Raw genomic sequence first — 26495 nt, forward strand, 5'->3', positions numbered from 1 at the left:
GCAGCGCAGGAGCAATGAACTCGGCACCTTTTCCCTGGAGCCTAGCTTCATTCCTGAGCCTCAGCAATGAACTTTCTGCTCTCCTGCCTGGCTCTTGGGCTGCATCCTCCTGAACTCTGAGATGCGCCAGAGGACTTGTGTGTTGCACCAGTTATGTCACCTTGCCTGGTCTCTGCTGTGCTGTATTGATCACACCTGCTCAAAGGTTGTCTGTCTCCTCGCCTCCCCAGTGGAGGCAACCCCGATATTGCCCACTGGAGGCCAGTCGTCCGGCTCACTGAGCATGTGCTTGGCCTCCATCTGTCCCTACCCCCAGGGTGCATGCATGCTGCTGCAAGGGCCCCAGCTGAGATCCTAGGCTAGCTGGGTTGCACTGGGCAGCCCCAAAGCAGCAGCACGTGTTGCCTGGCCCCAGGCCTGCAGCCGGTTTTGCCGTCCCTGGCTGTGCTGTGTGCGGTCCTGCCATCTAAAATAGCCGCTGCTCTTCAGCAGAGGAGCGCCGGCATGTGGGCAGTTTGTACGCTTGTTGTGTGCTGTGGCTGCCCCCGGCTCACTAAGCACAGGCCTCCTCTGCTATCCCTGTCCTGGCAGGGGCTCCAGCAGGGCTCCTGGGTTCCCACTGTTCGTAACCAACCACTGTAGTCTGCCTTCTCCCCATGTGCTTTCAGTGAGCTCACGTGGGGGAGATGCAGGAGCTCTTGCTCCTCATCTGCTTGAGAGCAGGTTGTTTTCTCTCTCCTCCTAGACCCAGCAGAATCCATCCCCACCATCCTCGACGGCTTTCAGTCCAGGGAGGTAAAGGCAGGCCAGCTAGTGGAGCTGCCCTGCATCGCTTCCGGGTACCCGAACCCAGCCATCCGGTGGATCAAGGATGGGCGGCCGTTGCCTGCAGACAGTAGATGGACCAAGCGCATCACGGGCCTGACAATCAGCGACCTGCGTGTGGAGGACAGCGGGACGTACATCTGTGAGGTCACAAACACCTTTGGGTCAGCAGAGGTCACTGGGTCCCTCACAGTCATAGGTGAGAGGCAGCCAAAGGGCTGGGAATGCCAAGTTAGGGGCCTCACCCTGGTACGTGTGGGGGGCAGGGGACAGCGGGTACCTGGGGAGAGCAGAGATCGGGGGCACTGGGTACATCATTCCCCTCTTCAAAGCTGGTCATCCTGCTTTCTGTTCATCTAGTTTTGTTAATGTTGGAGCTAGGCCAGCACCAAGACGGTTATCCCACCCCCTGCCCTTGCAAGCGTGGGTCAGGTAGGATTCCAGTCTGGGTCTGAGGTACGCGCTTCAGGCCTGTCTCTGCTCAGGAAAGGGCTACCAGGGCCTGAACAGCCAGCCAGGAGAACCCGGAGCTGCTGCTGGGTTTTGTAATCTCCTCTCCCTTGCATGGCGGCTCTGGTTGTCCAGATGCTTTAGCCTGGGTGGGTTTTATGTGCCTTGGGTGATGTTGGATATGTGTGGGCTGTTTTACTGGCTTCTCCTGAAGCAGAAGCCCTAGTGAGGAGCGTAACTGGATTTCACTGATCATGCCATGGTGGGGGCATCCTCTCAACTCCCGACGGTCCCTTGGCCCTTAGTTAAGCCAGCACTGGACTGTTGCGGGGCAGCTCCCTCTGGGGTTGCTCCAAAGTCCTGGCCTGGGGTCTGGAGGATGCACCTGAGGCAGGTGGGTCTGAAGGGTTCTAATGGGTCCCAATCCAGAGCTCTCATCCCGGGCCATTGCACAAAGCCAGTGCGTGGCAGGCGCTGGGTTTTCACCAGGCTGTGTGCCAGAGGACAGGGTGCTGTCACGCAGCGCTCAGAGCACTTGAAAGAACTTTGTTAATTTATCCCACAGCAAAATATCTCAGCCCCAGATTTACTGTTTAACTGAGGGAACAGACAGGGGCTGGTGGGAACCCAGAGCGCTGTGCTGAGAGACCATGAGTGTGATTATTAGCGTTAGTTCTGCACGTTCCGTTGAACCAACGTCTAATGCGCACCAGCCAAGCAGTGAGTTCTGTCTGGTCCGGGCATGTGCTTGTTGCATGCTGTCGTCCTGGGGGTCTCCTTTGTCCCCAGCTGTGCAGCTCCGCACTGGGGATGGAAGGCAGGTGAAACTCGGGTCTCGCAGTGTGATGCTGAGGGTGTTCTGCAGGTTTGCAGAGGGGCTAAAATCCCGACATGACCAGGCGGGCGTGAGGTTGGATCAGACCAATGCAGGAGCATGCGCAGAGCGCAGCCCCAGGGAAGGCTCTGTTCAGAGCAGGCCTGCCAGGCGGCCTGCCCGGTTGTCTGCTCCCCAACATAGCCGGCCTTTACACGCCTGCTGGGGCAACGCCTGTGCGGCCAAAACGAATACAATGCACGGCAGGTGCTGCACCCCCCAATCCTGCAGTGCTCCTGGCAGGCAGGTGCGCAGCTCACACTACATGCGGGGGCTGACATTAGGAGGAGGGACCTTTGCTGCAGACTCAGAGGAAGGTGAGGGACACACCTGGCTTATTGGGCACTGACATTTCGTGTGTCGTCAGGCTACCGCTTCCAGGGGAGAGAGACTGTTAATCAAGGGACTCGCCGCGTGCTCTGTCGGCCAGCCTGGCCGGTGCCAGCCTCACCCGGCCCCCTGCGCTGTGATGGCTCCTTCTGGCAGCGCGGGGTGCTACCTAGACCCAGTGGGGGTCGTTTTATGTGCGGCTGCCCCAGCAGGGCGCCTGCCCCTCCCCTAATCACCCTGTAGGCTCCACATTCCGGGGTTCGATTTTGTGCACTTAGTGGGGATGGGCAAAGCCAAGCCATGTGGGGTGGGCAGTCGAGCCCTGTCTGCCTCATGCTCGGGAGGGCGGCCAGGTAAGTCTGTTCCAGCTCTGCCGTTGCCATGGCTGGACTGGCCCATCTCTGATCGACTTCAGGGTCTGGGGTGGCCCTGCCCTGCCCTCCCTCTGAACCGGGTGGCTGACGGGAAGGCTGGGGAGCAGGTGCCCGGGCTTGCAGCATTCCAGCCTTTTCAGGGGGCGGCAGACACCAAGCTCCCTGGTAGCCAACCCGCTGGGCTAGAAATTGCCTTGTCTACACTAGGGCTGGCGTGAGTGCTCACTCGTGCATGTTGAAGACACAGCTTGTCCCTGGTGAAACCAGGGCCTTGCCTGCTGCAGTGGGTCGGTTGCAGGGGTCCCAACAGCAGCCTGCTGGCATCCTCCTGCAGCAGCACAGGGAGGGGGAGAGAGACCTCGCTGCCACTGAGCATAGGGGACCAGATCCCACCCTAGTGCAACTTGGCTGGTGCCAGTCAGGTTCCCCGGGGCCCTCGCTAGCCTGTTCCCCCAGCCGTGCGCCCTGAGCATTTCCCTCTTGCCTCCCGCCCGGCCTTGCACAGACCCTCTGCACGTGAGCCTCACGCCAAAGAAGCTGAAGACGGGCATCGGCAGCACGGTCATCCTCTCCTGCGCCCTGAGCGGCTCGCCGGAGTACGCCATCCGCTGGTACCGCAACACCGACCTGGTGGTGCTGGATGACTACATCTCCCTCCGGGGGCTTAGCAACGAGACCCTCCTCATCACTGCCGCGCAGAAGAGCCACTCCGGGGCCTACCAGTGCTTTGCCACCCGCAAAGCCCAGACGGCACAGGGCTTCTCCATCGTCGTGCTGGAGGGTGAGGTGGTGTCTCAGGCATGGGGGGGAGCAGGGGGAAGCATCTCTCCAGCTCCTTTGCCGCTCCTCCCTCCTTTTGGCAGCCTGACAGCTCTGCATGCACGTTCAGGGAGGGTTACAGCATAGCGAAAGGAAGAGAATGTCTCCCCCTAATTAGACCCTCCTCCCCTGCTGCCTGGCCCATGTGCTAAGCTAGTGTGTTCCAGAGCTGTGTCCACCCACCCTGCTGCATCCTTTCCTGGCCAGGTGTGCCCGCTTGTGCGCCTGCTGCAATCCCTGCAGGCCCAGAGCTTTGCACAAGTGCTGGGATGCTCCCGCATTGCTTCACAAGCATGCTGTGCAACGCCCGTGCCATCTAGGGGACACTCCACCCAGCACTGAAATGCAGCCATCTCTGGGGTGGGGGAGCACTGGCAGTTACGTAATAGCCCCTGACACTGGCCGGCATTTCAGGAAGGGCAGGGCAGAGGAAGTCCCGTCTGCGGGAGGAGTTTGCCAGACAAGGTTCGGTCAGGAAGGGGCGGTTCCTGTACTCACACTCCTAGGGTGCTTTCGGTAAGACGTGGCCAGAATGTGGGCGTGTCAGCTGCTGTAATAACTGCAGAGAGAGCCACAGCAGGGCCCTGTCCTCTGTGGGACAGCAAAGAAAGCACCAAGAAAGGGGTTACAATAACTCGCTGGAGATGGGCACATCGTGGTGCTCGGGCCATGGGCCTGCCTTCCCCAAAGGCATGTTCCCGAGCAGTGTCCTTCCCCCCGGGGCTCCTGCATGAGCAGGCTGAGCCCTGGGTCCCTGCCTGCCTGGGGGATGCAGGCTGGGCATGGCAGGGTCCCAGCCGGGAGTATGGCGTGCCAGGCACATTCATCCTGGGTCTGTTACCTGTGCGCGCTGGGCAGACAGAACAGGGTGTCCCTGCCCCAGGGAGCCAACCACCTCAGCAGAGTTTTAAACCCTTCAGACAAGCTTGCGCCTGGGCACGGCTGCTTGGGAGCTCCCAGCCCAGCCTGAAGCCCTGACGTGCCCTTCTCTGGGCGTCTCTCCTAGATGGGACCCCCCGGATCGTCTCCTCCTTCAGCGAGAAAGTAGTCAACCCGGGCGAGCAGTTCTCCCTGATGTGTGCCGCCAAAGGCGCTCCCCCACCCACCATCACCTGGGCCTTGGACGACGAGCCCATCCAGCGGGACAGCGGGCATCGCACCAATCAGTACACCATGTCGGACGGCACCACTGTGAGCCACATGAACGTGACCAGCCCACAGATCAGGGACGGCGGGGTGTACCGGTGTGCCGCGCGGAACTCGGTGGGCAGCGCCGAATACCAAGCGCGAATAAACGTAAGAGGTGCCTGTCTACTTTTAAATCTCAGCATAGGGCTCGGACTGGGCTCGGTTCCGTTATGGTTTGGGTTTCTGACAAGCTCTTCGTTTGCGTCGCCCCGCTCTGTTCCCCGCTGCGCTTCCCAGGTTGCTTCAGGTCATCGGCAGGCGCTCGTGCGAGCAAACCTTCCCTGCGGCTCAGCAAGAGGGGCAGGCCGGGGGCAGACTGTGGAGCTTGTTGCTGCAAGGGAATTTTGAGGCCAAAAGGCGGCTCAGGGGTTTGTGTGGCTGCCGGGGACATCTACATCTGGGCTGGAGGCTGGTGAGCCCCGAGCTGCTCCCTCAAAGTCCGTAAGCAATGGGTGGTTCTGTAATGGTCAGGAATGACATCTATTGCACCCTACTCTGAGGCACCTGGTTCTGGCTGCAGTCAGAGACAGGAGACCAGCTAGGTGAGTCCCCGTCTGGCCCCAGCTAGCCATCCTGAGGTGGTCAGCCCTCTTCTGAATATTTTGCCACCATGTTAGGCAGCAGCTAGGTTAGAAAGCAGAGCTCAGCCTCGTGTAGGCCGCTGCCATGGGGTTCCCTGCTCCAGGGCTGCCAGGGGCAGACCGGCATCCAGATCCCCCAGCAGTGGCTGTGGGCATGTGCCAGAGGTGTTCACTGCAGTTCCCTCATTAAAGCTCCACATCTCCCTCCAGTTCTTTCTCCGCAAACCCTGTGGGAGAAGCGAAGGCTGGGAAACGGTACAAGCTTCAAATGCCTTGCCTCAGCCCCCCATTCCAGTACCGTCCAGCGCGACTCTGTCCTGGCCTGCTCACTTCGTGCTACTTTGATCTGGATGGTGGGGAGGGATTCCTCTTCTCCCGCCTAATCCTAATGCATCTTGCTCCTTGCCTGCTGTGTCTGCTACAGCACCCCCAGCTGTACCAGTCCTGAGCCACTGGTGCCCACCGCTGCATTTAGCTCGGAGCTGCCAGTTTAATCCTGGCTGCAGGCCAGGGAAGATTCGGAGCCCAGCTCCCTGGAGGTGAGAGCCAGCACACCCAACACTCTACTCGCATTCTACTGAGCAAAGTGCAGCTGGTAAATGCCTGTTCCCCTGGAGAGTGCAGCTCCAGCTGACCCCAGGCCCAGGCACTGAGCAGTTGTGAGGGCTGGTGGGAGTGTGTTCTCCAAGGGCTTTGGCTAACTTTTCCCCGCTTCTTTTGGCTGCACAGTGCTTTAGGGCCCTGCCTCATTTCTGACCTGAGTACCTGGAAACTCTGACTGACCTTCCTTCCCGGCACAAACTGCGCCCAGAGGTGTTTGTGCACTAAGCCCAGTGGCCAGCCAGTTTGTTAAACCGCGAAAAATTAGCTGAATTTTCTCTGGTTTGTCTGAGCTGGTTTTTGTCTGCTAAAATCCACTGTGCTCTTAATCGTTCCTCATGTTATGGCTGGAGAATTCTGTTCTTTGCATTACAGGGAATTCTGGTGGGCACAGTTCTAAGACACAAGGTACAGTATTAGCCACTGACCATGAACAGTTAATGCTTCTGATTGTATAGGTGTGAACTAGACTAAGCCACCAGCAACATTACTTGCTCTATGGGAAGCACCCTTGAATGGCTGCGTTCGTCTGTGCCTCAGGTTTTTGTCTGGAAGTTCAGTGAAGCTGGACTTTTGCAGCCATTTATCACTAAACCTGGGGGAAGCTGGTCACTCAGCAAGGGGAGTCACTAGCAAAACTGGAAGTCTCTTTTGCTTTTTAACAGCAGGTCCCTAGGTTAGAATGCAGGCGTCATCCATCGGGTTATGTTCACATCTCTCCTCCAGGGCCCAAGGACTGCTCTCAGGAGCACATTGTTAAAGCTTTCCCAAGTTCTCTGGCAGACGTACTCCCACCTTTAATTTCCCATGACACATGCGCTTGCTCTGTGTCCGCCACCCTCTGCTAGGCAAGAAGCCAGCATTCCATGGCCAGTGCAACGCACGGTCCATTTTCCTGTGTGAATTAGCAGGGTCGGGCATTGCCGGTGCTGACTTGGACTCCAGGGTGAGTCAGGAGGAGGAAGTAGCTCTCGGTTTGTCTGGGTGTGTTTCCACTCCATGCCAAGAGCTGTTATGGTGTTTGTAGCCCTTCTCCTTCTCTTCAGTGCTCGGGGAGAACTTTGTGGGTGCTCGCTCTTGAAAGGCTCTCTTCTTCGCTGCGGTTCCCTTTGGATGGGTGCTCTGTGTTCGACCCATCAGCGCCCCAGAGTGAGGGCTGACAGAGCATTTTTAAATCTGTTTTATATTATTTCCCAATCACTTGGGGGTGTTCAGAAGTGGTGGCTTTACCAGAACAGGAGTTTCACTGAAGCACCTTCCCGCACTTCTGCCTTGCTCCCTCCAAATCTCATCTTATTTTCAGAGATCCCAGAAAAATCCCCCCACCCCGGTTGTGAAATCCCATCTCAGTCACTTTCGGAGAGAGTGAGTGGGTGCCACCCCTCCTGCCAACACTCCCCCATGGCCTGTCCCATCCCTTCTCTGCCAGGGACCCCGAACCAGGCATGGGTGGGGTTCCCAGGGCCAACAGGGCTTGCAGCCCCCTGCCCTGGACTGATCCCCCCGCCTTCCGCCCAGGTTGAGGTCCCCCTTTCCACAACCACCCTTGTGCATAGTTTGCCCTGTTCCCCTCTGTAAATAGTTATTTCCAGCATTTGTACAAATAACTGAGTTCATAGTTTGGAGTAAACCGTTTATTTGCACACCATCCCCATGTCCCATGCTCTTTCTGGGGGGAGGGGGTTGGTGAGGTGGGGTGGGTTTGGGGCCCATGGAAAAAGGTCTCCTGGAGGGACTCCCTGATGCAGATCCCGTCCCAGTGTGCCTGGCACCTAGAAACAGCGGCCAGCGGCTTGTACCTGGTGCTGGACTTGGCTGCCCACTCCTGCACACAGGCCTCACCCTGGCCCTCCACTATATTGTGGAGGACGCAGCAGGCACCCACTACATGTGGCATGTTGTGCAGTCCAACCTCCAGGCATAGGAGAGGGCACAGCCGCTGGCCCTTCAGGCACATGAAGACCCACTCGGCAGCATTGTGGACCTGGTTGAGCCTGTTATTAAAAATCTCCGTGGTGGGGTTGGAGCGGCCAATGTACGGCTGCATCAGCAAGGGCTGCAGGGGGTAGGCAGCATCCACCACCATGCAGAGGGGCATTGTGGCATCCTCAACCTGGTGCTCCCACTGGGGGACGTACGTCCTAGCCTCCCTGTGCTGGCAGAGGCCCGAGTTCCTGAACACACGGGCGTCATGTGTCTAGCCCACCCACCCATGTAAACATCCACGAAGTGGCCCTTTGAGTCCACCAGCACCTGGAGTACTACTGAGTGGTATCCCTTTCAGTTCACGTAGCTGCTGGTCCTGTGTTCCGGGGCACAGGTGGAGAGATGCTTCCCGTTCAGGGCGCTGTAGCAATACGGGAAGCCGAGCGTGGCGAATCCTGCGATGGCCATGTCGACGTCCCCCACGCAGATGTGGAGCAGCATCTCGTTGATCGCACGGACGACCTGCATGGGAGTGAGGGTGTGCACTCTCGTGAGGGTGTGATGGAGTGTGCCCGGCCCTCTCCCCCTGTGCCTCCTCCTGGCCCCTTCCTCCATGTCCACAGCCACCGAGGTCCCCCTTGCCAAGGAACACCCTCCCCCTGTGGCAGGTGCATGACCTGAGCATGACTTACCTCCATGGTGACATCCCCGATGGTGGCCTTGCCCACCCTGAACTGACACCCCGCAGACTGGTAGCTGTCCGGGGTGGCCAGCTTCCAGATGGCACTGGCAACCCTCTTTTTGAGGGGGAGGGCGGGTTGCATGTGGGTGTCCTGGTGTCTCAGGACCAGGGTGAGCCAGTGGCAGAGGTCCTGAAAGGTCTGCTTGCTCATGCGGAAGTTCTGGAGCCACCTGGTGTTATCCCAGTGCCCCATCACCAGCCTATCCCACCAGTCAGAGCTCTTGGGGTGGTTCCAGAGGTGCCGGGGCACTCAGGGATGGCACTAGCATGGTTCCGGGTGGGGGAGCTCCACGGGCTCACCCCCAGGAGGTGGTGCAGGGTGGCCATGGCTACATTGGCCAGGTGGCTGACCACAGTGGCCAGGAAGGCCAGCTCTACTGCCAAAAGTTGCTGAGGGGGATCCATGGAGCGTGGGTGGCCGTCGGATCCCTGCCTGGGATCTGTGGGGTGTGCGGCAGCTCTGCAGGCTGCAGTGTATGTAGGGCAGGGGTGTTTGGGAGGGGCCTTTTAAGGGAGCGGCTGGCCGCGGCCCTGGAAGGGCTTGTCTGCCACACGACCCTGTCTGCAGCGTTTCCTGCTCTGCTCTTCCGAAAGAGCATCCGTGGGCGTGTGGACGTTCCCTTTCGGAGGGGGGTGCGCAGGCTCGATCCACTCTTGGTGTGCGGGCGCTCTTTCGAACGGCGACCCTTCGAATGGTATCGTCCAGATGGTCACCTGTCCACAGAGCACTTCGTGTGGCCGTAGCTGTAGTTTGCTGTTTCATTTTGGCAACAGCTGAAAAACAGGCAAATCCGACTGTTGATTCATGAAACAGTGTTGAAATACCCCGTGTGCTGTTCTCCTGATCCCTAACCTGGTCCGAAAGCCAGATAGGAACTGCTAGGTGGAGGCTCGGACACACTGATGTTTGAAACTGAGACAAAGTGATTAGCAGTTGAAATTGAGATTGGTGGTGTGGGGCCTGGTCCGGGCACAATCCTTCAGCAACAGGGGGTAGCTGTCTTCTTAAAGCAGCCACAGGACAGCTGAGAGACTAACAAGCTGACGGGAGCCGAGGGAAGCAGTGTAGAAGCATACACCCTCTTCGCCTTAGTGGGCTGGTTTTGGAGACGTGGACAGAATTTTCACAGCTGAGTGCAGAAGTGACACCCGCACAGTTTGGCTGTGGCTTTTAAAACGCCTATGTGGTTTCAGAGAGCGTGGCCCCGTGACTTTCAGCCGGGCACATGCTCCTACGTTGTGTTGGGGCTTTGCAGCGCCCCACCCCCAGTGCACACGACCGGTGCCAAAGCTGGCCAAAAGCTGGCCCTGAGGTCGGCATGGCTGCCCCATGTTTGTGCGCTTGCCTCCCCGCAAAACAGGAGCGAACTCAAGTGTCCATCTTGTCTCATTTGCCCACGAAATAGCAACAGATCTGCGTGCAAACAGATTGCTCTTTGGAATTAACCTAGCCTGCCTCTTTCCTCCTTCCCCCAATGTAGGTCCTCCCAGTATCCGAGCCATGAAGAATATAACAGCAGTGGCGGGTAGGGACACCTTCATCAACTGCAGGGTGATCGGGTACCCGTACTATTCCATCAAGTGGTACAAGGACTCCTTACTGCTGCCGGATAACCACCGCCAGGTAGTCTTTGAGAATGGGACCCTTAAGCTGATGGATGTGCAGAAGGGCATGGACGAAGGGGAGTATCTCTGCAGCGTCCTGATCCAGCCGCAACTCTCCATCAGTCAGAGCGTCCATGTTACCGTGAAAGGTAGGAGGATGGGAGCTCTGCAGCCGTCCCTGGTCTTGCCAGGGGAGTCGCTCTCCTACCATGGGGTCCTCCTCGTTCTATTGAGTCTCCCGTGTTCTCAGTGCAGGGGCCTGTCTTAGCCAGCGCGGGCATGCACGCACCTCAGAGTCACAGCTATCCCACCTCCCTGGAGTTTTACCAGGGTGGGAGGCTGAGAGTGAGTAGTAGCTGAAGGGCACAGTCCCCTCTGCCTCATTTGGTCTGGGGGAGCCCAGCTGTGGGGAGGGGAGAGGGTAACAGTCGGGAACGCTGTTGGAAACTCCCCATGCTGCCAGCCACCTCTCCTGCCTGGGAGGGGTTTGTTTGAGAACCCTTTGCCGGTCCCAGGCACTCTCGGTTGATACTGCGTATCTCCCCTCCCATGCTCTTCTGGACCGACTGGCTGCACTGACTAGTCTGTGTCTGACCCACAGATAAGTCCCAGTGCTCAGTTGCACCCTGACAGGTTATTCACCGGGGTTGCATGCATGGGGGCCCAGGCAGAGGAGAGGTCGCACTTGGAGAATTTTGATCCCATTGCTGCTGTGGGACAAAGGTGGATAAGCCAAGCAGGGAAGCGTCTTGCTCCATGGGACGCTTCATGGGCTCTTTGGACAGACGGTGGCTTTGCTTTGCAAAAGTTATGCAGGTCCCAGGTCAGTTTCCTGGGGTAGCTGCTAGGTTGGTTACTGCTGAATAACAACCTGGACCTGCCGCTCCCTCTGCTGCCCTTCTCCGCGGAGTATCCATTTCCCATGACAAGCAACAGAGCAAGACTTACAGCGTAAACACAAAGTATGGAAGCATCTAACCTTTGCTCGGATCACCTTCGTAGGGGTTTTGCTGTGTGTGTGAGCGTTTAAAAAATAATGCACTCAGTCTTCTGAGCATACAGAACGTCCGAAAAGCTGCTCCAGCCCTTCAATTATTCAGCCCCATTCAGGGAGCTATCAGTCCTAATGAATTTGAATCTGATGTATTCCATTCCAGTGACTTGCTGAGATTGGGCTCCTAGTCTGCGATGCTACAGTGTGTGCCAGCCTCGGAGTTGGTGGGGCTGCCGTCGGCTTGGTGGGTGCAGGAAACCATTTCAACGGACACAGCCACGGCAGGGGAGAAAGCAGGGGGGGTCTCTCCCTTGCGGAGCCGAGGATTTCTGGAATGCCTTTCAGTTCTGCAGTGGGTTTTGTTCTGATGCCCCATCCTCCGTGGCCTCGTTAGGAAGTGGGTTAGCAGGAGCGTGCTGATTATGGATTCTGCCACTTGATTAGCCAGTACTCCCCTCCAAGGCTTTCAAAAGGAACCCAGAGGAAACTACAGGCTAGAGATGGCGGGGCTCAGATATGTAGAAAATTCTCTGTCCGCCGGAGCCACAAAGGAGTCACTCCTGGCAGGAGCTCTTTTATTTTGAAAGCCACCACCTGGTGAATTGCACTCATGTTACCAGGTGTCCTGGCATCTTGTCATGCAGGGTTCAGGAGGGTTCCAAAGGATTTTACCGGGGGGTGAACTCCTTGTGAGTATTGTGTCTGGTTTTGGGCCCCCCAGTATAAAAAGGATGTGGATTTGCTGGAGCAGGTTCAGCGAGGGGCAACAAAAATGATTAAGGGGCTGGATCACAAGACCTATGAGGAGAGGCTGAGGGATTTGGGCTTGTTTAGTTTACAGAAGAGAAGACTTAGAGGTGATTTAATAGCAGCCTTCAACTTCCTGAAGGGGAGCTCTAAATAGGAGGGTGAGAAACTGTTCTCAGTGGTGTCAGATGGCAGAACAAGGAGCAATGGTCTGAAGTTGAAGAGGGAAAGGTGTAGGTGAGATATTAGGAAAAACTATTTCCCCAGGCGGGTGGTGAAGCATTGGAATGTGTTGCCTAGAGAGGTGGTGGAATCTCCATCCCTAGAGGTTTTTAAGTCCCGTCTGGACAAGGTCCTGGCTGGGATGACTTAGTGGGGGTTGATCCTGCTTGAAGCAGGGGGCTGGACTAGATGACCTCCTGAGGTCCCTTCCAGCCCTGTGATTCTGTGGGCTCCGGCTGGACAGTGCATGAGTGGCAGCGAGACACCTGTGGTCTGTCTGTCTGCCTGGGTGGCCTTGCTGCTGGTGTGAAATGAGTAGTAAGCAGAGCTGGTGCGGGGGACACTGGCGTTTCTTTCTGTCAGAGATCCCTTTGGTACCTCATCCTGATTCTGTTGTGGGTTGGAGTTTTACAAAGCTCATTGGGCGCCTGTGGTGAGAGCTGGCCCTTATGCACAGGTTGACAGTGAACAATGCCAAAGCACCACACTTGCTGAGAAAACCGTGGCGCTAGCGGTGTCGGCAATGCCCTGTGCACCTGCAGAGTCTAGGTTAGGGTTGGAGGAAAAACCTCAACGTGTCCAAAAGCCGGCATGGTGTGTCAATGTGAAAGGGGTGGGCTCACAAGAGGTTCTGCCGGCTGACTGCAGTGGAGAATTGTCCCTTGGGATTGTAGCTGAATTGAGGAATGGCCCCTCGCAGGAGCAGAACTCAGGGTACATCTATACCTATGGGAAGGTCAACATGCTGGTGGTCCATCTTCTAGAGGTAGATTCAGGGTGCCTGGTGGGGGCACCCTCCCTATATCGAACTGTCAGGGTGCTACCATCAACCCTGGTACTCCCAGCAGTCAGGAGGCCTAAGGGAAGTTGACGGAGGGGTTCTCCTGGTGTGTGGAAAGTGGCAAAAACCGATTTTGGATAAGTCTACTCCAGTGAGGCAGTTCTTGTAGATGGATTTGCATATCTCAAGTTGATTTTACCTCTTGGTGTAGACCTGGCCTCAGTGTGGAAAGGCAGGAATCTCGTGACTTGAGACACTCAGAAGCGGGCTGGCTGAAGCATTCGGAAAACGTTTTAGTGGGGGCAGCCCTGGATTGGCCCACAGGCCTTTCCCACAGCAAAGGGAGGGGTCCTTTATTTCTGTGTGCGCGTAGGTGAGCAGGAGAGGAGACCTGTGCAGGTTTGTGCACATCAAGCAAACATAATTCATCTTTTCTCCGCATCTTGACAGGGCCATTAATGAAAGTGAGTTGTGCTGAAGTTGATATTCTAGGTTCCCATTGATATGCAAACCCTTCCAAGCCTGGATTTACGGTCTTGCTCAGTAGTTGGCGGCGGTTGTGGAAAGCTGAGCTGATTTAAATGTTCTCCGGTCTGGCTGACAGGGCCTTTCTGATTGGTAGGGGACAGGTTTATGTCACCCGCAGCACAGTTGGCTACAGTTTGCACTGGAGTTTAGATGTGTGTGTTTATATATTTATTGGCCATCGGATAAAAGACCCACGGAAAAAGACGAACGTGCTCTGGAATACGACCTGAGCTGCTCCAGAGAGCAGCGTGCGTCAACGGAGCGATATAAATATAGACTGTGATCGCGCAGGGAAGCTTTTATTGCCACAAGTCGTGGGTGGCCACATTAAGTGCCACAAGGGGCTGACTCCAGGCTTCCCCAAGCTAGTGATGGTCTCTGCTGTATTGCACCCTTGGCCCTGGGCCCAGTGTGCTCATGGGATTTCACCTCCACCCTGCTTTTAAGTGTCCGGCTGCTTTTCCTCCTTTGGGTGCTTGTCACCTGGGAGCTGATGCTGGGGGTGTGCGCTCAGCACAGACCTCCGCAGGGCAGTTAGGAGCCATCTTTGGGATGGCATGGGCCAGGGCAGGCTTAGAGGCTCTGGAACAGTGTGTAAAGTGGGGGTGGTGAGAGTCACCGAACCCAACCATAGGCCCTGCATGCGATAGAAACCACCTCAAGCCCTGGGTGTTGCAGCGCCTCCTGCACCCTGCGGTGTGACGAGGGGTCTGCAGTGGCACGGGGAGCAGTAACGGCTTGGGGCGGCTGCTATGCCCACGTTCCCACAGCCTGACCTCCAGGCCGGGCTGAGGGAGTGGCACCAGGGCTCTGCGCTCAGGGACTCTGTCCTGCCAGTGGTGCTGAGCTAGGGGTGTGGCTGTGCTACAGCCAGGAGTGAGCTTGGGCTGGACCTGGGGGCTCTGAAGGCTTTGGGGTCCATGCTGATCCCAAGCTGAAACATGCACGCTGCTCTTGGTTGCTGGGTAACTGGAGCCCCTCTGGCAAAAGGCTGTCTGCCCGAGCAGGAAGCTGGACCCTGCTGCAGTGGGGACAGGCCTAAGAGGTGCTGATCCAAATGTAACCCTCTTGCCCCAGGGTGAGGGGCAGGACCCTGTGCACGCGGCCCAGGGCTGGGCAAGTGGACCCTGTCTTGGGCTGATGAGGCGCCTGCTGGAAAAGGGGAGAGACAAGGTCCGCTTGCGAGATGATTGGAAAGGGAAAAGCAGTGGGTGCTGCTCAGCTCGTGTCCTCCCAAGTGCCAGTGCCTTAGTTCACGCCCCTGAGGGAGAGGCATGATGGAGATCCCCCACCCCAATGTCAGCAGGTACACTGATGTCTCTGGTGTCTCTTGGAGAGACAGAATCTCCACGGCGTGTCCTTCCAGCCAGGCTCCAGCAGTCTTACACCTCAGCCACAAGCTCTGCTCCCATTTCAGCAGCGCCATTTGGTTTCAAATCCCCATCTCTCTTGTGTCCCGGCCTTCTTGCTCATCCAAGTTCTTGCACCCTCTGGGAGTGGGTGAGTCCTGAACCCATCCTTGTCCCTGACAGCTACAAGCCATCAGCTGTCATCCTTGGGACCTCTTGTGCTTAGTGGTCTTTGCCTGACAGCCCTGTCGGAGTGCCCTCCCTCCTGGGATCCACGCGGAACACTCTGCTTGCTGTTCCAGGCAGCAGACTAAAACTGTCCTTTTACCCTAACGGCACGTGGATTTGGTGCTTCTGAATGTGATGGATTTACATAGCTCTACTCAGGGCCAAGTCTGGACTGGCTTATGTTTATTCTCTGTGCAGGAAACCCTGGGTACCAACACACACACCCTCGTGTGACTCTCTCAGCACTGCTACTTCACTTCAGGCCCGAGCCACACTCCCCCAGCCAGCCAATTCCAACATGGGGCTCCGGAACAGGACCTAGGAGGGAAGATTGAAAGAACTGGATTTGTTGAGTCTGGAACAGAAGGGGACTTGATAGCAGCTTTCAAGTACCTGAAATGGTGTTACAAGGAAGAGGGTGGGGGGAAATGTTTTCTTTAACTTCTGAGGACAGGACAAGGAGCGATGGGCTGAAACTGCAGCTAGGGAGGTTTAGGTCGGACGCTAGGAAGAAACTTCGTAACTGTCAGGTTGGTAAAGCGCTGGAATAAATTGCCTGGGGAGGCTGCAGATTCTCCATCACTGGAGCTGTTTTAAGATCAGGCTGGACAGGCATCTGTTGGGGATAATCTAGACAGTGCTTGGTCCTGCTGTGAGGGCAGGGGGCTGGACTTGTCCATCCCTTGAGGTCCCTTCCAGTTCCAGTGTTCTAGGAACCTGTGGCTGAGTGGCTGGGATAAGACCCCTGCATGCACCTTGTTCCCTTGTGAATTACCTGGCTTTGAAACCCAGTCTGCAGTGTCAAAGGCCCAGTGCGTTTGCGCTGCCTTTCCTGAGCCGCCACAGCCGTCTTCTGTTCTAGGTGAGCACGTGCGAGCTCTGGAGAGAGAAATTTGTGTAGAATGTGAAAGCTGGAACGTGGCAGGTTCTCCTGGAGAAGCCTGGCTGAGGGCTGTGTTGTTTTTGTGGTGTTTATAGAGGCCTGGGAGGTGTGCTGGGAGAGAGCACTGCACAATACACAAACCCTCCTCCCCTCTGCAACAGACTGCAGAGCATACACAATTAATTATTCATTAATTATGGGAAAGAGGCACCGCTGCCTCCAGAACTCCAGCTTCTCAAGTCACTCCTCTGCAGCTGAGCTAATGGAGCAGCCAGGGCCATCAGAAAGAGGGTCTCCTGCCCTCACCTGCTCCCAGTGCACCAAAGAGGACACCCCCATGCTGGGAGTGAGCCTTGCGCGTTCCACCGTCGTCTCCTTGCTGCAGTTTGTGTTTCAGAGCTGTGGTGAGCAGGAGCGGCGATTGTCTGGTTCCCGCCCGCTCTCTGCAATGAACTGACCGATGGCCGGAGAGCTGTCCTGGCGTTGTGCTCACGACAGGGCCTTGAACTGCAGAGCAAAGCGAAGCAGCTGTGCTGTATCGTAGAACCCCCAAGGGAGATGCTGCCACGGGGAGACGGTCGCTAAAGCAGAACCCGTTTGCATTCATGTCGCTGCCAGACCAGGGGAGGCAACTGGCTCTGGCTTCCTTCCTACCTACCCCAAGAGGGGTGTGAGGCTACCTGATGCAGTGGGCGCCAGGATTCCTCAGCTGATTTCCAGATCAGCCGCAGGCATTGGCCGCACGTTACGCCCAGATCTCCAGTCTTCCTGACCGCCACGGTAGGGGTAGTGACAGCTTAACAAAACTGGAGCTGGGAGTCTTCCTGAATCCTCAAGTAGAAATGGCAGAAAAAGGCTCTTAATATTATTGACATTCTGCTGGCAAAGATCCCAGGACTAAAGATTTGACTTGAGGGGGGCAGGCTGGCCAGCTAAAAGTGAGAAGAGAGGAAGGGCTGTAACACCAGCTCCCCAGACCTGAGACAGTGGATAAGGCCCACGCCTGCCCGCCAGCCAGTGGAGGAGCGAGAGGAACCCTGTTCAGGCTTGCATGGTTGCAAAGGGTGTGCTAGGATCCCCTTTGGATGCCAGCGCTTTCAGCCACTCTCCTCTCACTTGCTTGTTCCAGCCTCTCCCTCTGCTCCGGCCTGCGAGAAGGGGCTGAGATTGGGCGGGCGACACATTTAGCGGCATGGCTGGCAGGTACCTGGTCTCTGCTGGAGACCTTCCTTCCTCCATCCGTGGCCTAGCAGCACCATGTCCCAGGTGGCTTCTGCTCCATACGGATGCACATAATGCTTGACTAGAAAACACTTCACCAGCGGTCTATGCTGCAAATATGTCTCCTCTTCTCCTCTATCCCTGTCTTTGCCAGGGCCCAGACCTTGCAGTGGTGAGTCTTGGATAGCTAACAGAAGAAGGGAGCTGACGGTGGATCCCTTGTCACTAGATTAGTTCCCTTTTAAGGGCTTCAGCTTTCCCAGGAAAAGGCATCTGATTTCTGCCAAGGAGACCCTTGGCAGCTGGCTGCGTTAATTGTGGTGCCTGCCGAAAGGAGAGACCATCTTACAGAAGCTGGGCCTTGTGGTGCTCATTTTCTGCCTCTTGCTTCTTGCCTTCCTGTCCCCCATTGGTGGGCTGCAGTTGTCCAAACCGTGGGTCACACTAGCAATCACATCGGTGTAACCACATCGTCGCTCTCGGAAGCGTGAAAAATCCACACCTCTGAGTGAGGCAGTTAAACAGCTCTCAGCCTCCAGTGCAGACCTTGAGTCCATGGGGAAACCTTCCTGTCCATCAGCCTCATGCTAGTGAGTGGATTACCTACGCGGACAGGTACATCCTTCCTGGGTGTGGGAGTGGTCTGTACTGAGAGGCTGCAGCAGTGCCGCATTTGAAGGTGGACAGTAGGAAAAACTTCCTAACTCCTAGGGTGGTTAAACACTGGAATAAATTGCCTAGGGGGGTTGTGGAATCTCCATCCCTGGAGATATTAGAAGTAGGTTAGACAGACACCTATCGGGGATGGTCTAGGCGGTGCTTGGTCCTGCCCTGAGGGCAGGGGGCTGGACTCAACGGCCTCTCGAGATCCCTCCCACTTCTAGTGTTCTATGATTCGATGAAGAATAGACAAGCTCTCAATTGTCACAAAGATATTGGTTGGTCTGGGAGTCAGAGCCTTAAAGGAAAGCATTAAAAGGCCTTCCTAGCAGCAGACACAGGCCCAGGAGGGTAGCGGTGGGTCCCATCCCCCAGGATTTCTCTCTCTCCAGCGTAGGTTGGGGTTTCTTCACGATGGATGATGTGTCCCCCAGCTCCTTCCTCACTGAGCTTTCACCCTCTGTACAGGCTGGGCCTGCTCCCCACAGGCTGAATTTTAAAACACTTCTTCCAGGTCCCTCTTCCAAGCCAGGCTCCTTACTGTGTTGCTCCTTGCCTTGCCAGTCCCTCCCTTGATCCAGCCCTTCGAGTTCCCGCCAGCCTCCATCGGGCAGCTCCTGTACATCCCCTGCGTGGTCTCCTCGGGGGACATGCCCATCCGCATCACCTGGCGGAAGGACGGGCAGGTGATCCTCTCTGGCTCGGGCGTCACGATCGAGAGCAAAGAGTTCATGAGCTCCCTGCAGATCTCCAGCGTCTCCCTCAAACACAACGGCAACTACACTTGCATCGCCAGCAACGCCGCCGCCACCGTCAGCCGGGAGCGGCAGCTGATCGTGCGAGGTGAGAGCCTGGCGAGCCGGGGGGTGGGATGTGGCTGAGTGCTCGAGGGCCGGGGTGGTGGGGGGAGAGGAGAGCTGCAGTTGAGGTTTGAAAGGAGGCCTGGGGGCAGGCTGCAGAGGTGCGGCCCAGAGGCCCGTCTGCTGACTCAGCGGGCCGGCATGGCGGGTTTGAGCCGCGGTGACCTGGCTGTGTACCGTTCCCCAGTGCCACCTCGGTTTGTGGTCCAGCCCAACAACCAGGACGGCATCTATGGCAAGGCTGGGGTGCTGAACTGCTCTGTGGACGGGTACCCGCCGCCCAAGGTCATGTGGAAGCACGCGAAAGGTAGGTGTGAGCTGTACTCTGCTGTGCGCGGGGGGCCTGGCTAGGGGACCAGCCCAGAGGCCGTGGCTGCTCTGCCTAGGCTCAGGGTGTACTCGAGGGGTGAAACGGCCTCTGGCAGCAGGCCCAGCCAAGGAGCTTGCCTGGCCCAAGGCAACACGCTGACTTGCCCTGGCAAGGGCCTGGCCAGGGACTGCTGTTGCCAATGGAAGCTCAGGGCCTAAGGCAACTGCCTTGCTCACCTTGCCCTCAGGCTAGGCCTGCGTGGCGGCCATGACGCCCTCCCCAGGGCTCTGCCAAAGCGAGCCGTAGCTGGAGGTGCTGGTCACTCAGCGTTAGTGCGCAGCTGGGATTACAGCTCGCTGGGAATCCCCCTCACACCTCTCGTGCAAGAGCTGCACCGTGTGAGGGGCCGAGGGGGAAGTGGCCTGCAACCAAGTATCCCCCCTTGCGCCCGCCTCTGAGCCCGTTCCAGAGGAGACCGACCAAGCGTTTTGGGAAGGAAATAGCAAATCTTTCCTCCACTGGCCCCATGGGCTGAACCTGCCCCTGACAGCACACTCCAAGTACGGCTCAGCCCTCCGGGCCCCTCTGGTAACCAGGCCAGTCCCCAGTCTCTGTCCCAGGCCACCCCAGCCTGGAAGTCCTCTTTGGCCGTGGCTGCTCCTGACCACAGCTGACGTGCTGGGGCTTTGTTGCCTTTCTGGAGGCACCATTGTGAAACTGGCCATGCTTAAACCATGGCTCTTTTCCCCCTGCCCCCATGCTGGGAATGGAGGTGAAGCCAGTCTGGTGCTGCTTTAGCTGGGGGCCAACATCTTTTATCCACTGGCCGTGGTGGGCAGTGGTGCGAGCCAGGTTCTGTGCCTGGTGCGTGGCAGGCAGCAAGGGGTACGCACCCAGCTGGGAGCTCCCGGGCTCTCCCCGGGATGGCGGCCGTCTTCTCTCTTGATGTCAGGGCAGGCTGAGAGGTTAGCAATCTGGCGGACATTTAAAACCAACAGCCAATAGCAGCCTCAGTCTTCTCCGCCTTAGCTTTGCCTTCATGTCTCCTCCTAGGAAGTGGGAACCCGCAGCAGTACCATCCTGTGCCCCTCACGGGCCGCATTCAAATCCTTCCCAACAGTTCGCTGCTCATTCGCCACGTGCTGGAGGAGGACATTGGCTATTACCTTTGCCAGGCCAGCAACGGCGTCGGGACGGACATCAGCAAGTCCATGTTCCTCACCGTCAAGAGTAAGTGGTCGGCGGCTTCGCAGGGTGCCCGGGCAGGAGGGAGGGCAGGGGCGGACCAGCGGGGCACTGAGGGGAGGGGTCGCCCAGCAAACCAAAGCCGGGGAAAAGTGGTGGGGGAGCAGGGAATGGAGGCATTGTTGGGCGTGCTCCATTTGGGGCAGCAAATGTGCATTTGGTAGGAAGAAGGAGAGCAGCGCGGTGAGGAGCAGAGGGGAGCCCCACGCTCTGCAGGGCGCACAGAAGCAACTAGGGAGCTAGACTGGGCTGAGCTGAGGAAGGGGAAGTCCCTAGGAAGGCCCGAGAGAAGCAAGGCTCCAGGCACTGGCGCCGTGTGTGTTAAAAGCTGAGCGAGCTGGGGAAGCTGGCTTGAGGGGCTGCAGGCTCTGCAGTAGCAGGTGGGGCCTCTGCTGCCTTGCTGGAGGTCACTGCGTGTGCCCTGGCCGTGGAGGGTGTCTGCTGGGTTCTCGCATGGCGACACGGCAGTTCTGAGCCCTGTGCAGTGACTGACCTGCATCTCCTGCGGCCCAGAGCGCCTCCTCCCCCGGCATTTAGTAACTCGCTGCTTGTGCATGGAGGTGGTGTTCCCTGCAGTGTGCAATAGCCTTCTCGGGCGATCCCCTCAGCGCGGGGCGATTACAGTGCACCCTTCCTAGAGGACCGGATGGCTCAGGAACTTGGGGCCATGAGAGGGTCTTTTACTGCAAAGTGGCTGTTTTGAGTCCAGGAAGATAACTGAAAGCCCAAGAGAGTTTTCAGCTCTCAGTGGCCACAGAACAACTAAGCCCCTTGCTGGCCGTGGCTGCGGCAGATCCAGGGACTGGTTGGGCCCTGGAAACTGACCTTTTCTCTCACCCCTCGAGGTGGGTCCCCCAGTTGCAGACTGGGCTGTCTGGGTCTCTGCCCTACTGCTTCGTGCCCCAGTCAGGTTTTAAATCAAATCCCCAGACGCCAGGCGGAGGGCGACGTCCCCGACCACCTGAGGACATCGTGTATGTTGCTACCTGGCGCAGGGGGCCACCGTACAGCTCACACTGAGCATGCTGGCTGCAGGCCAGGCTTTCGCTGCTGTGTCTCTGCCGGCTCCATGTGGTGTCATCTGATAGCTCCCTCCTTTTATAACGGGAGATTCTTTATCGCAGGCAAAGCCCTGCCCGCCTCGCACGCGAGTTCCTGGCAATCAATGCAGAGGGAGCTGGAAGGGGGATTGATTCGTATCCCCCAGGGAGCTGCTTCCCTTACACTATCAAAAAACACTTTGTCTGTAATAAAACCAGGCAATCAATCTACATCGTCCAAGGGGAAAGTAGGCAGGGAAATAGCTTTGCTAACTGAGTGGCGTACGGGCCTGGAAGCGTGTTAGACATCGTGTTTGCACTGTGCGCGGTATTGGATTCCTCTCTCCCGGCTATCAGCGCCGTAGATAACCTCCGGCTCCCTCCTCTGTATTTCTCTGGCTTCAAGTGCTTAAAGCCGAGAGACGAATCTCCCGGGCGCGCTCGTTACGGCGGCGGCTCACTCGTGTCGCTTGAGTTACAGTTGTGCCGTGGCTCCGTTTCAGATCATCGGACGTTGGGGCTTTGTTACTCGGCCGTGAAACAGTATCGCTCAGGGCTGCAGTGTGCTCCTGGGCCAAGCGATTCACTGACTGTCACGCGCTGGCACTTCCTGCCTTTAAGTCGTGTTGCACTGCTGAGGGTGGGTGGAACAGGTCTCTTGTGGATGTTGGTGAACCCTTACAGCGCCTTCAGTAAGCAAAGTGATGCAAGTCAAGTGCTTTGAGATCCCCTGGGAGACAGGCACTCTGCACAGGCTACCCGTTAATGGGCTCACCTTTCCCTTTCTCCTTGCACACACACACACCTCTTGTGGAGTCAGTGACAGCTTCGCCTGAGCAAGGAGGTTATTGTGACCCTTTGTTATTAAAGATTCATCTTCCCCCCAGCAAGTCACTTATGTGTTTGCACCTCCTGCTTCCTTCAGTGGGACTGCTCACAAGAGGAAAATTCTTCCGGCGTATCGGGGATCCATTGCAGCAGACCCTTACGGTGGCGCAGGTGGAGGCTGGCAGGGTTTTTAGACCGCTGACTGATCCAGCCCACCCCATGGGCTGAGTTGTCCTTCAGCGCGGTGCAGCTCAGGTTTGGTAGGAGTTGGAGGATTCTTTCCACTAGCTTTAAATGGGGCCAGACTGCCCCTGATGCTTACGACACCCAGTGTCTCCTGTGGTTGTTTGCACAAAGGGTTTCATTACAAAATAAACAGGAGTCTGTCCCAGTGGGGCCATGTGTCCCCCGACTCCAGCTGGGGCTAGCTTCCCTAGCTTGGCACCCCCAAATCCCTGCACACAGGGCTTATTGCTTCCCAGCCAGGGCCCAAACCTCAGAAATCGTCTGGAAAAAATTGAAGAGACCTGCTGCGGCAGCCCCTTTGCCGTGGTCTTTCCCTGCGTCCCCTCACATGATCGTTTCTCCAGTGGATCGAAGAACTGAAAAGAGCCACTTCAAACAAAGGCAGGTAAAGTAAAGGCAGGTACAAAGCGTGAGGTGATTAATCCTGAGTGCCTGTGCAGAACTATCCAGGGTTTGAACTCTCGCCTCGTCCCCACGGCCTGGTGTAGTCGCATCCCAGGACAAATGGCTCGCTGACTTTGAATAGCACGTAACCTTATTAGGCGTGTGCTCCTGCATTTCAGAGAGACTGCGACAGCCTTTGAAAAGGCTTGAATGACGAGGTAGCCAAAGCGCTGCTGCCAATTACACGTTATAAAGGTTCTTTGTTTGGCTTCGCTTTTTCTGATTTTGTTTGTTTAGCGAAATGTCAGGCCAATTAAAGGGAGGTTTCATTTAAAGGCAGGTCACTGTGAATGGAGTCAAATGAAAGCTAATCAGAGTCCAAACAAAATGTGTTTGTGTGCAGAAGAGATGGGGACTGGCCTTTTAAAGCCATGTTGCTAAATGACCCAAGGCTTATTATGTTTGGGGAAAGTTCAGAGCCTATGTTCCACATGCCCAGATACCACAGTAATGGGCACCATGCAGAACCTGAATGACGAGGCCAGGAGCCGTCACCGGGTTTATGGGGGTGGCTTGGAGCGCTACACAGTCACCTGTCCTCAAAGACTGAGCTGCTGCTTTTGTCAGGTAGCAAGTAGAGGAAACACCAGTAAAACAGGTCCCTCCTGACCTCGGAAGGGTAAACCCTTTGAGTGCCGTTTCTGAGCCCTTCTTTGCGGCTTATAACAAACGCTGGGGTGGAAGGCACGAGGGCACACCAGAGGGCAGCCCCAGGCGGTGCGTTATGGAACGAACCAAACGTGCAGTCGTGTGGAGCACTGCCTAGTGGTCAGGGCTCGTCTCGGCTCAGCCAGTGGGCAAAACTTGGTTGCCCCATCTGTTAAATGGAGGTAATGCAACAGACGGCCCGGCAGCTTCGCATGACTTGGAGCTAGCAAACTGCCTGGCGGTGCGTGTGTAAAAGCTTTTGTGTTCCATCAAAGTGATTGTTCTGGATGTTGGTGTGGCTCTTCCCAGAGAGACTCCAGGGCAGGGGTGGGGGCGGGGGCTGCTCTTGGCAGGACGAATCCGTGAGTCTCTCTTGGGCCCATTAAGATAGGAGAGAGGGAAGGCTCAGGGAGCAGGGGATGAGTGCAGTGAAACATCGCTCTGGGTGTTGGGGGGCAGGGGCCTGACCCTCAGCTGGTGGGGATGCGGCCTTGCTGCGGCGGAGCTACGCCGGCTGGCGCACCAGGTCTGGCGTGTGCGTGCTGCACTTTGGACAGAGGGCGTCTCCACTGGGACAAGTCGGGGCTGCTTGGGGCTGCCGTCCAAAGGCCACGTGCCTTGTCTCCCTGCCCGCCCTTGTCCGGTCTCTGTGGCAGGACTGCCGACTAGCCAGGTTAGCACAGCGCTTCTCAGGAAGTTGAGTAGGAGCGGGTTGAAAAAGCTGCGTCTGCTGCTCTGAACAGGGGGGCTAGGCCTTGTCACTCTCATATGGAGAGCACAACTGTGAGGGCAGCTGTCCCGTTACCTTGCAGAGGACCCTGCCTGCCCAGATCTAAGGGCCTCCCTTTTCGGACCTGGCTTTCTGCTGCAAGATGGCTGCTGCAGTTCTGCAAGTCCCATGCTGTCCTCTCCTGGGGAGTTGCTGCGTCTGTCTGTTCACATCCCACTAGTCAGAAGTAAAAGGCGCAGGGCCTTCGAGGGACGTGAAACTCGGCAGCAGGGGGTGAGAACCAGCAGCGCTGTGGGACTGTTTGCAAGGCACATTTGGGGGTGCGGAGGGAGGTGGTAGGTTTCAGTGGCTGCAGGACCCTGCCCTAGTTCTCTCCAGTGGCTTGAGCTCATTTTCAGGCAGTAGCTGCTTTTTCTGACTGTGCCGCCTCACCTCCCTCCCCCCAGCCCCGCTCACTGTCAGCTGGTTTGACAATGACACCAGTGCAGTATTGAAGATTGTAGCGGGCCATCACCTTTCCTTTGGAGAGATGATCAGGTGTCTGGATAATAGGCCAGCAATCAGCATGTCTACAGCATTTACAGAGAAGCGGGAAAGCATCTGAAACAGCTTCTCTCTTCAGCTGAGTTGGCCGCGCAGGAGATGAGACGAGACGTTCTTAAAAAGCCCACTGGGAGGGTCTCCGTGGTCCTCTGCTGAGATCTTGGAGATCCTGCAGGCAGCAGAGTGAGTGGGAGTGGGAGAGATGAAGAGGGTAGAGACAAAAGTGTTGGTCCAGAGTGCATCTCTTTGGGCTATGGATTTGCATATCAACCACTTCCTCAAAGCCTGGACCAGCGTTTCTCTCTGGGGGGAGCAGTACCCTCGACCCTGCACGCTGGCTAGTCTCATGGGCCCCTGGTCCTGCATGTGCCAAAATCTGCGTTTGCAGCTGCTCTATAGGACAGGGAGTGTGAATGGTCCCTGCGCACTTGGCTAGTCTCTGGGCTGTAAGCCTGCGAGTTTACACAGGGAAGATTTTTCTGAAGGCAGTTTGGCTCTGTGTGTGTGTGTGTGTGTGTGTGTGTGTGTGTGTGGGAAATTGAAGGTGGTGCTGCCAAGTTTCAAATAATGATGTAAACCCAGGGAAACCCTCCTTGTGTGAAATTCAGGGAGTGCTGAGAGTTGGCCTGAAAAGCTCTTTGCTCCATTTCTGGCCTCTGTCTTAGCAGGACTCTGGGGGTGTAGTCCTCCTTGTTGGTGCAGTGCAGGAGGCCAGCCTGCAATGCCCTTTCTCTGAGCGGTGCTGCCTGCCACGAGGGAGGCCGAAGGCAATGGGGCTGCTTACAGAGGCGGAGACTATTCCGTGTGAGCGGTCATGGGGCAACTGGCCTGCGGCTTGCAAACGCCGCAGGGAAACATCACCATCCAAACATCTGCTCTTGTCTCCATTAGCAAATTCCCAGCATGGGACTGTGTCCCCGTGGTCAGTCCCTTTTAAAGGTAGCACTCAGGTGAGCAACTGCTGAGAGCTGTAGCTGGACACTTCCGATGGGAGACCCTCTGCTGACTAGCACATGGCTCCCAGGTGGCCAATCTGTCCCAAGCTGTGTGGTTGTTTAGAGATGTTCATGAGCCATCCCTAGGGACTGGTCTGAGACCAGCTTGCAGTGAACGAAGGCAGGACTGAAAGCTGCAGCCAAAGGGAGATGCGTCGTCCTGCGTATGGACACTTGGAAGCCCCATCTCACTGGGCAGGAGGCATTAGGAAAAACTCTGGGCATGGAGTTCCTTCAGCCCTCTTGGAAAGACCCCCATGCAGGAGGGCGCTCAGCACCTGGCACGGCCGAGGCCCAAAGAGGGAGTCGGGAGCAGCTGTGCACACGCGTGCAAAAGGCATGTTTGCTGGGTTGGCACAGGCACGCTCCCTCTCGGCGGGCCCAGCACAGGCCCCAAGCTGTCAGAACTCTGAGAGCATAACTGATTGCTTCCGTGCAATTTGAATTAATCTCCTGCTTCGGCTGAAACTCAGCTAATCAGTGTAGACAAGAAGCTGAAATGGGTGCAATCAAATTAACATCCCAGAGCCAGCTCTTAGGGGGGAAAAAAAAGGCGCCATTCTTTGTGCGGTTTTCATTTGATTGTCACTCCAGCGTGGTGCCGTTTTCCCTACCCCCCGGCCTGAGCGCAGGACACAGAACACACAGAGCGTTGACAAGTCCCTTTGTGGCAATCTTA

General features: G+C 56.9%; 1 protein-coding gene across 2 annotated transcripts in view; it reads left to right on the top strand.

Annotated features, from left to right (window-relative positions):
- Positions 1–26495, top strand: part of DSCAML1 (DS cell adhesion molecule like 1) — a 293581-nt gene that overhangs the window by 193390 nt on the left and 73696 nt on the right. Inside the window, exons 6-12 of one of the 2 annotated variants that reach the window (XM_074977017.1) lie at positions 746–1024; positions 3359–3634; positions 4679–4975; positions 10191–10463; positions 18492–18770; positions 18975–19094; positions 20151–20327. In XM_074977017.1, the coding sequence (XP_074833118.1) occupies positions 746–1024; positions 3359–3634; positions 4679–4975; positions 10191–10463; positions 18492–18770; positions 18975–19094; positions 20151–20327 (1701 nt within the window). Of the gene's footprint in view, positions 1–745; positions 1025–3358; positions 3635–4678; positions 4976–10190; positions 10464–18491; positions 18771–18974; positions 19095–20150; positions 20328–26495 lie in introns of those variants that run through there. The other variant, XM_074977018.1, reaches the window with a different exon arrangement.

The sequence above is a fragment of the Carettochelys insculpta genome, chromosome 25 (assembly GCF_033958435.1).
Source record: "Carettochelys insculpta isolate YL-2023 chromosome 25, ASM3395843v1, whole genome shotgun sequence".
NCBI classification, from domain to species: domain Eukaryota; kingdom Metazoa; phylum Chordata; order Testudines; family Carettochelyidae; genus Carettochelys; species Carettochelys insculpta.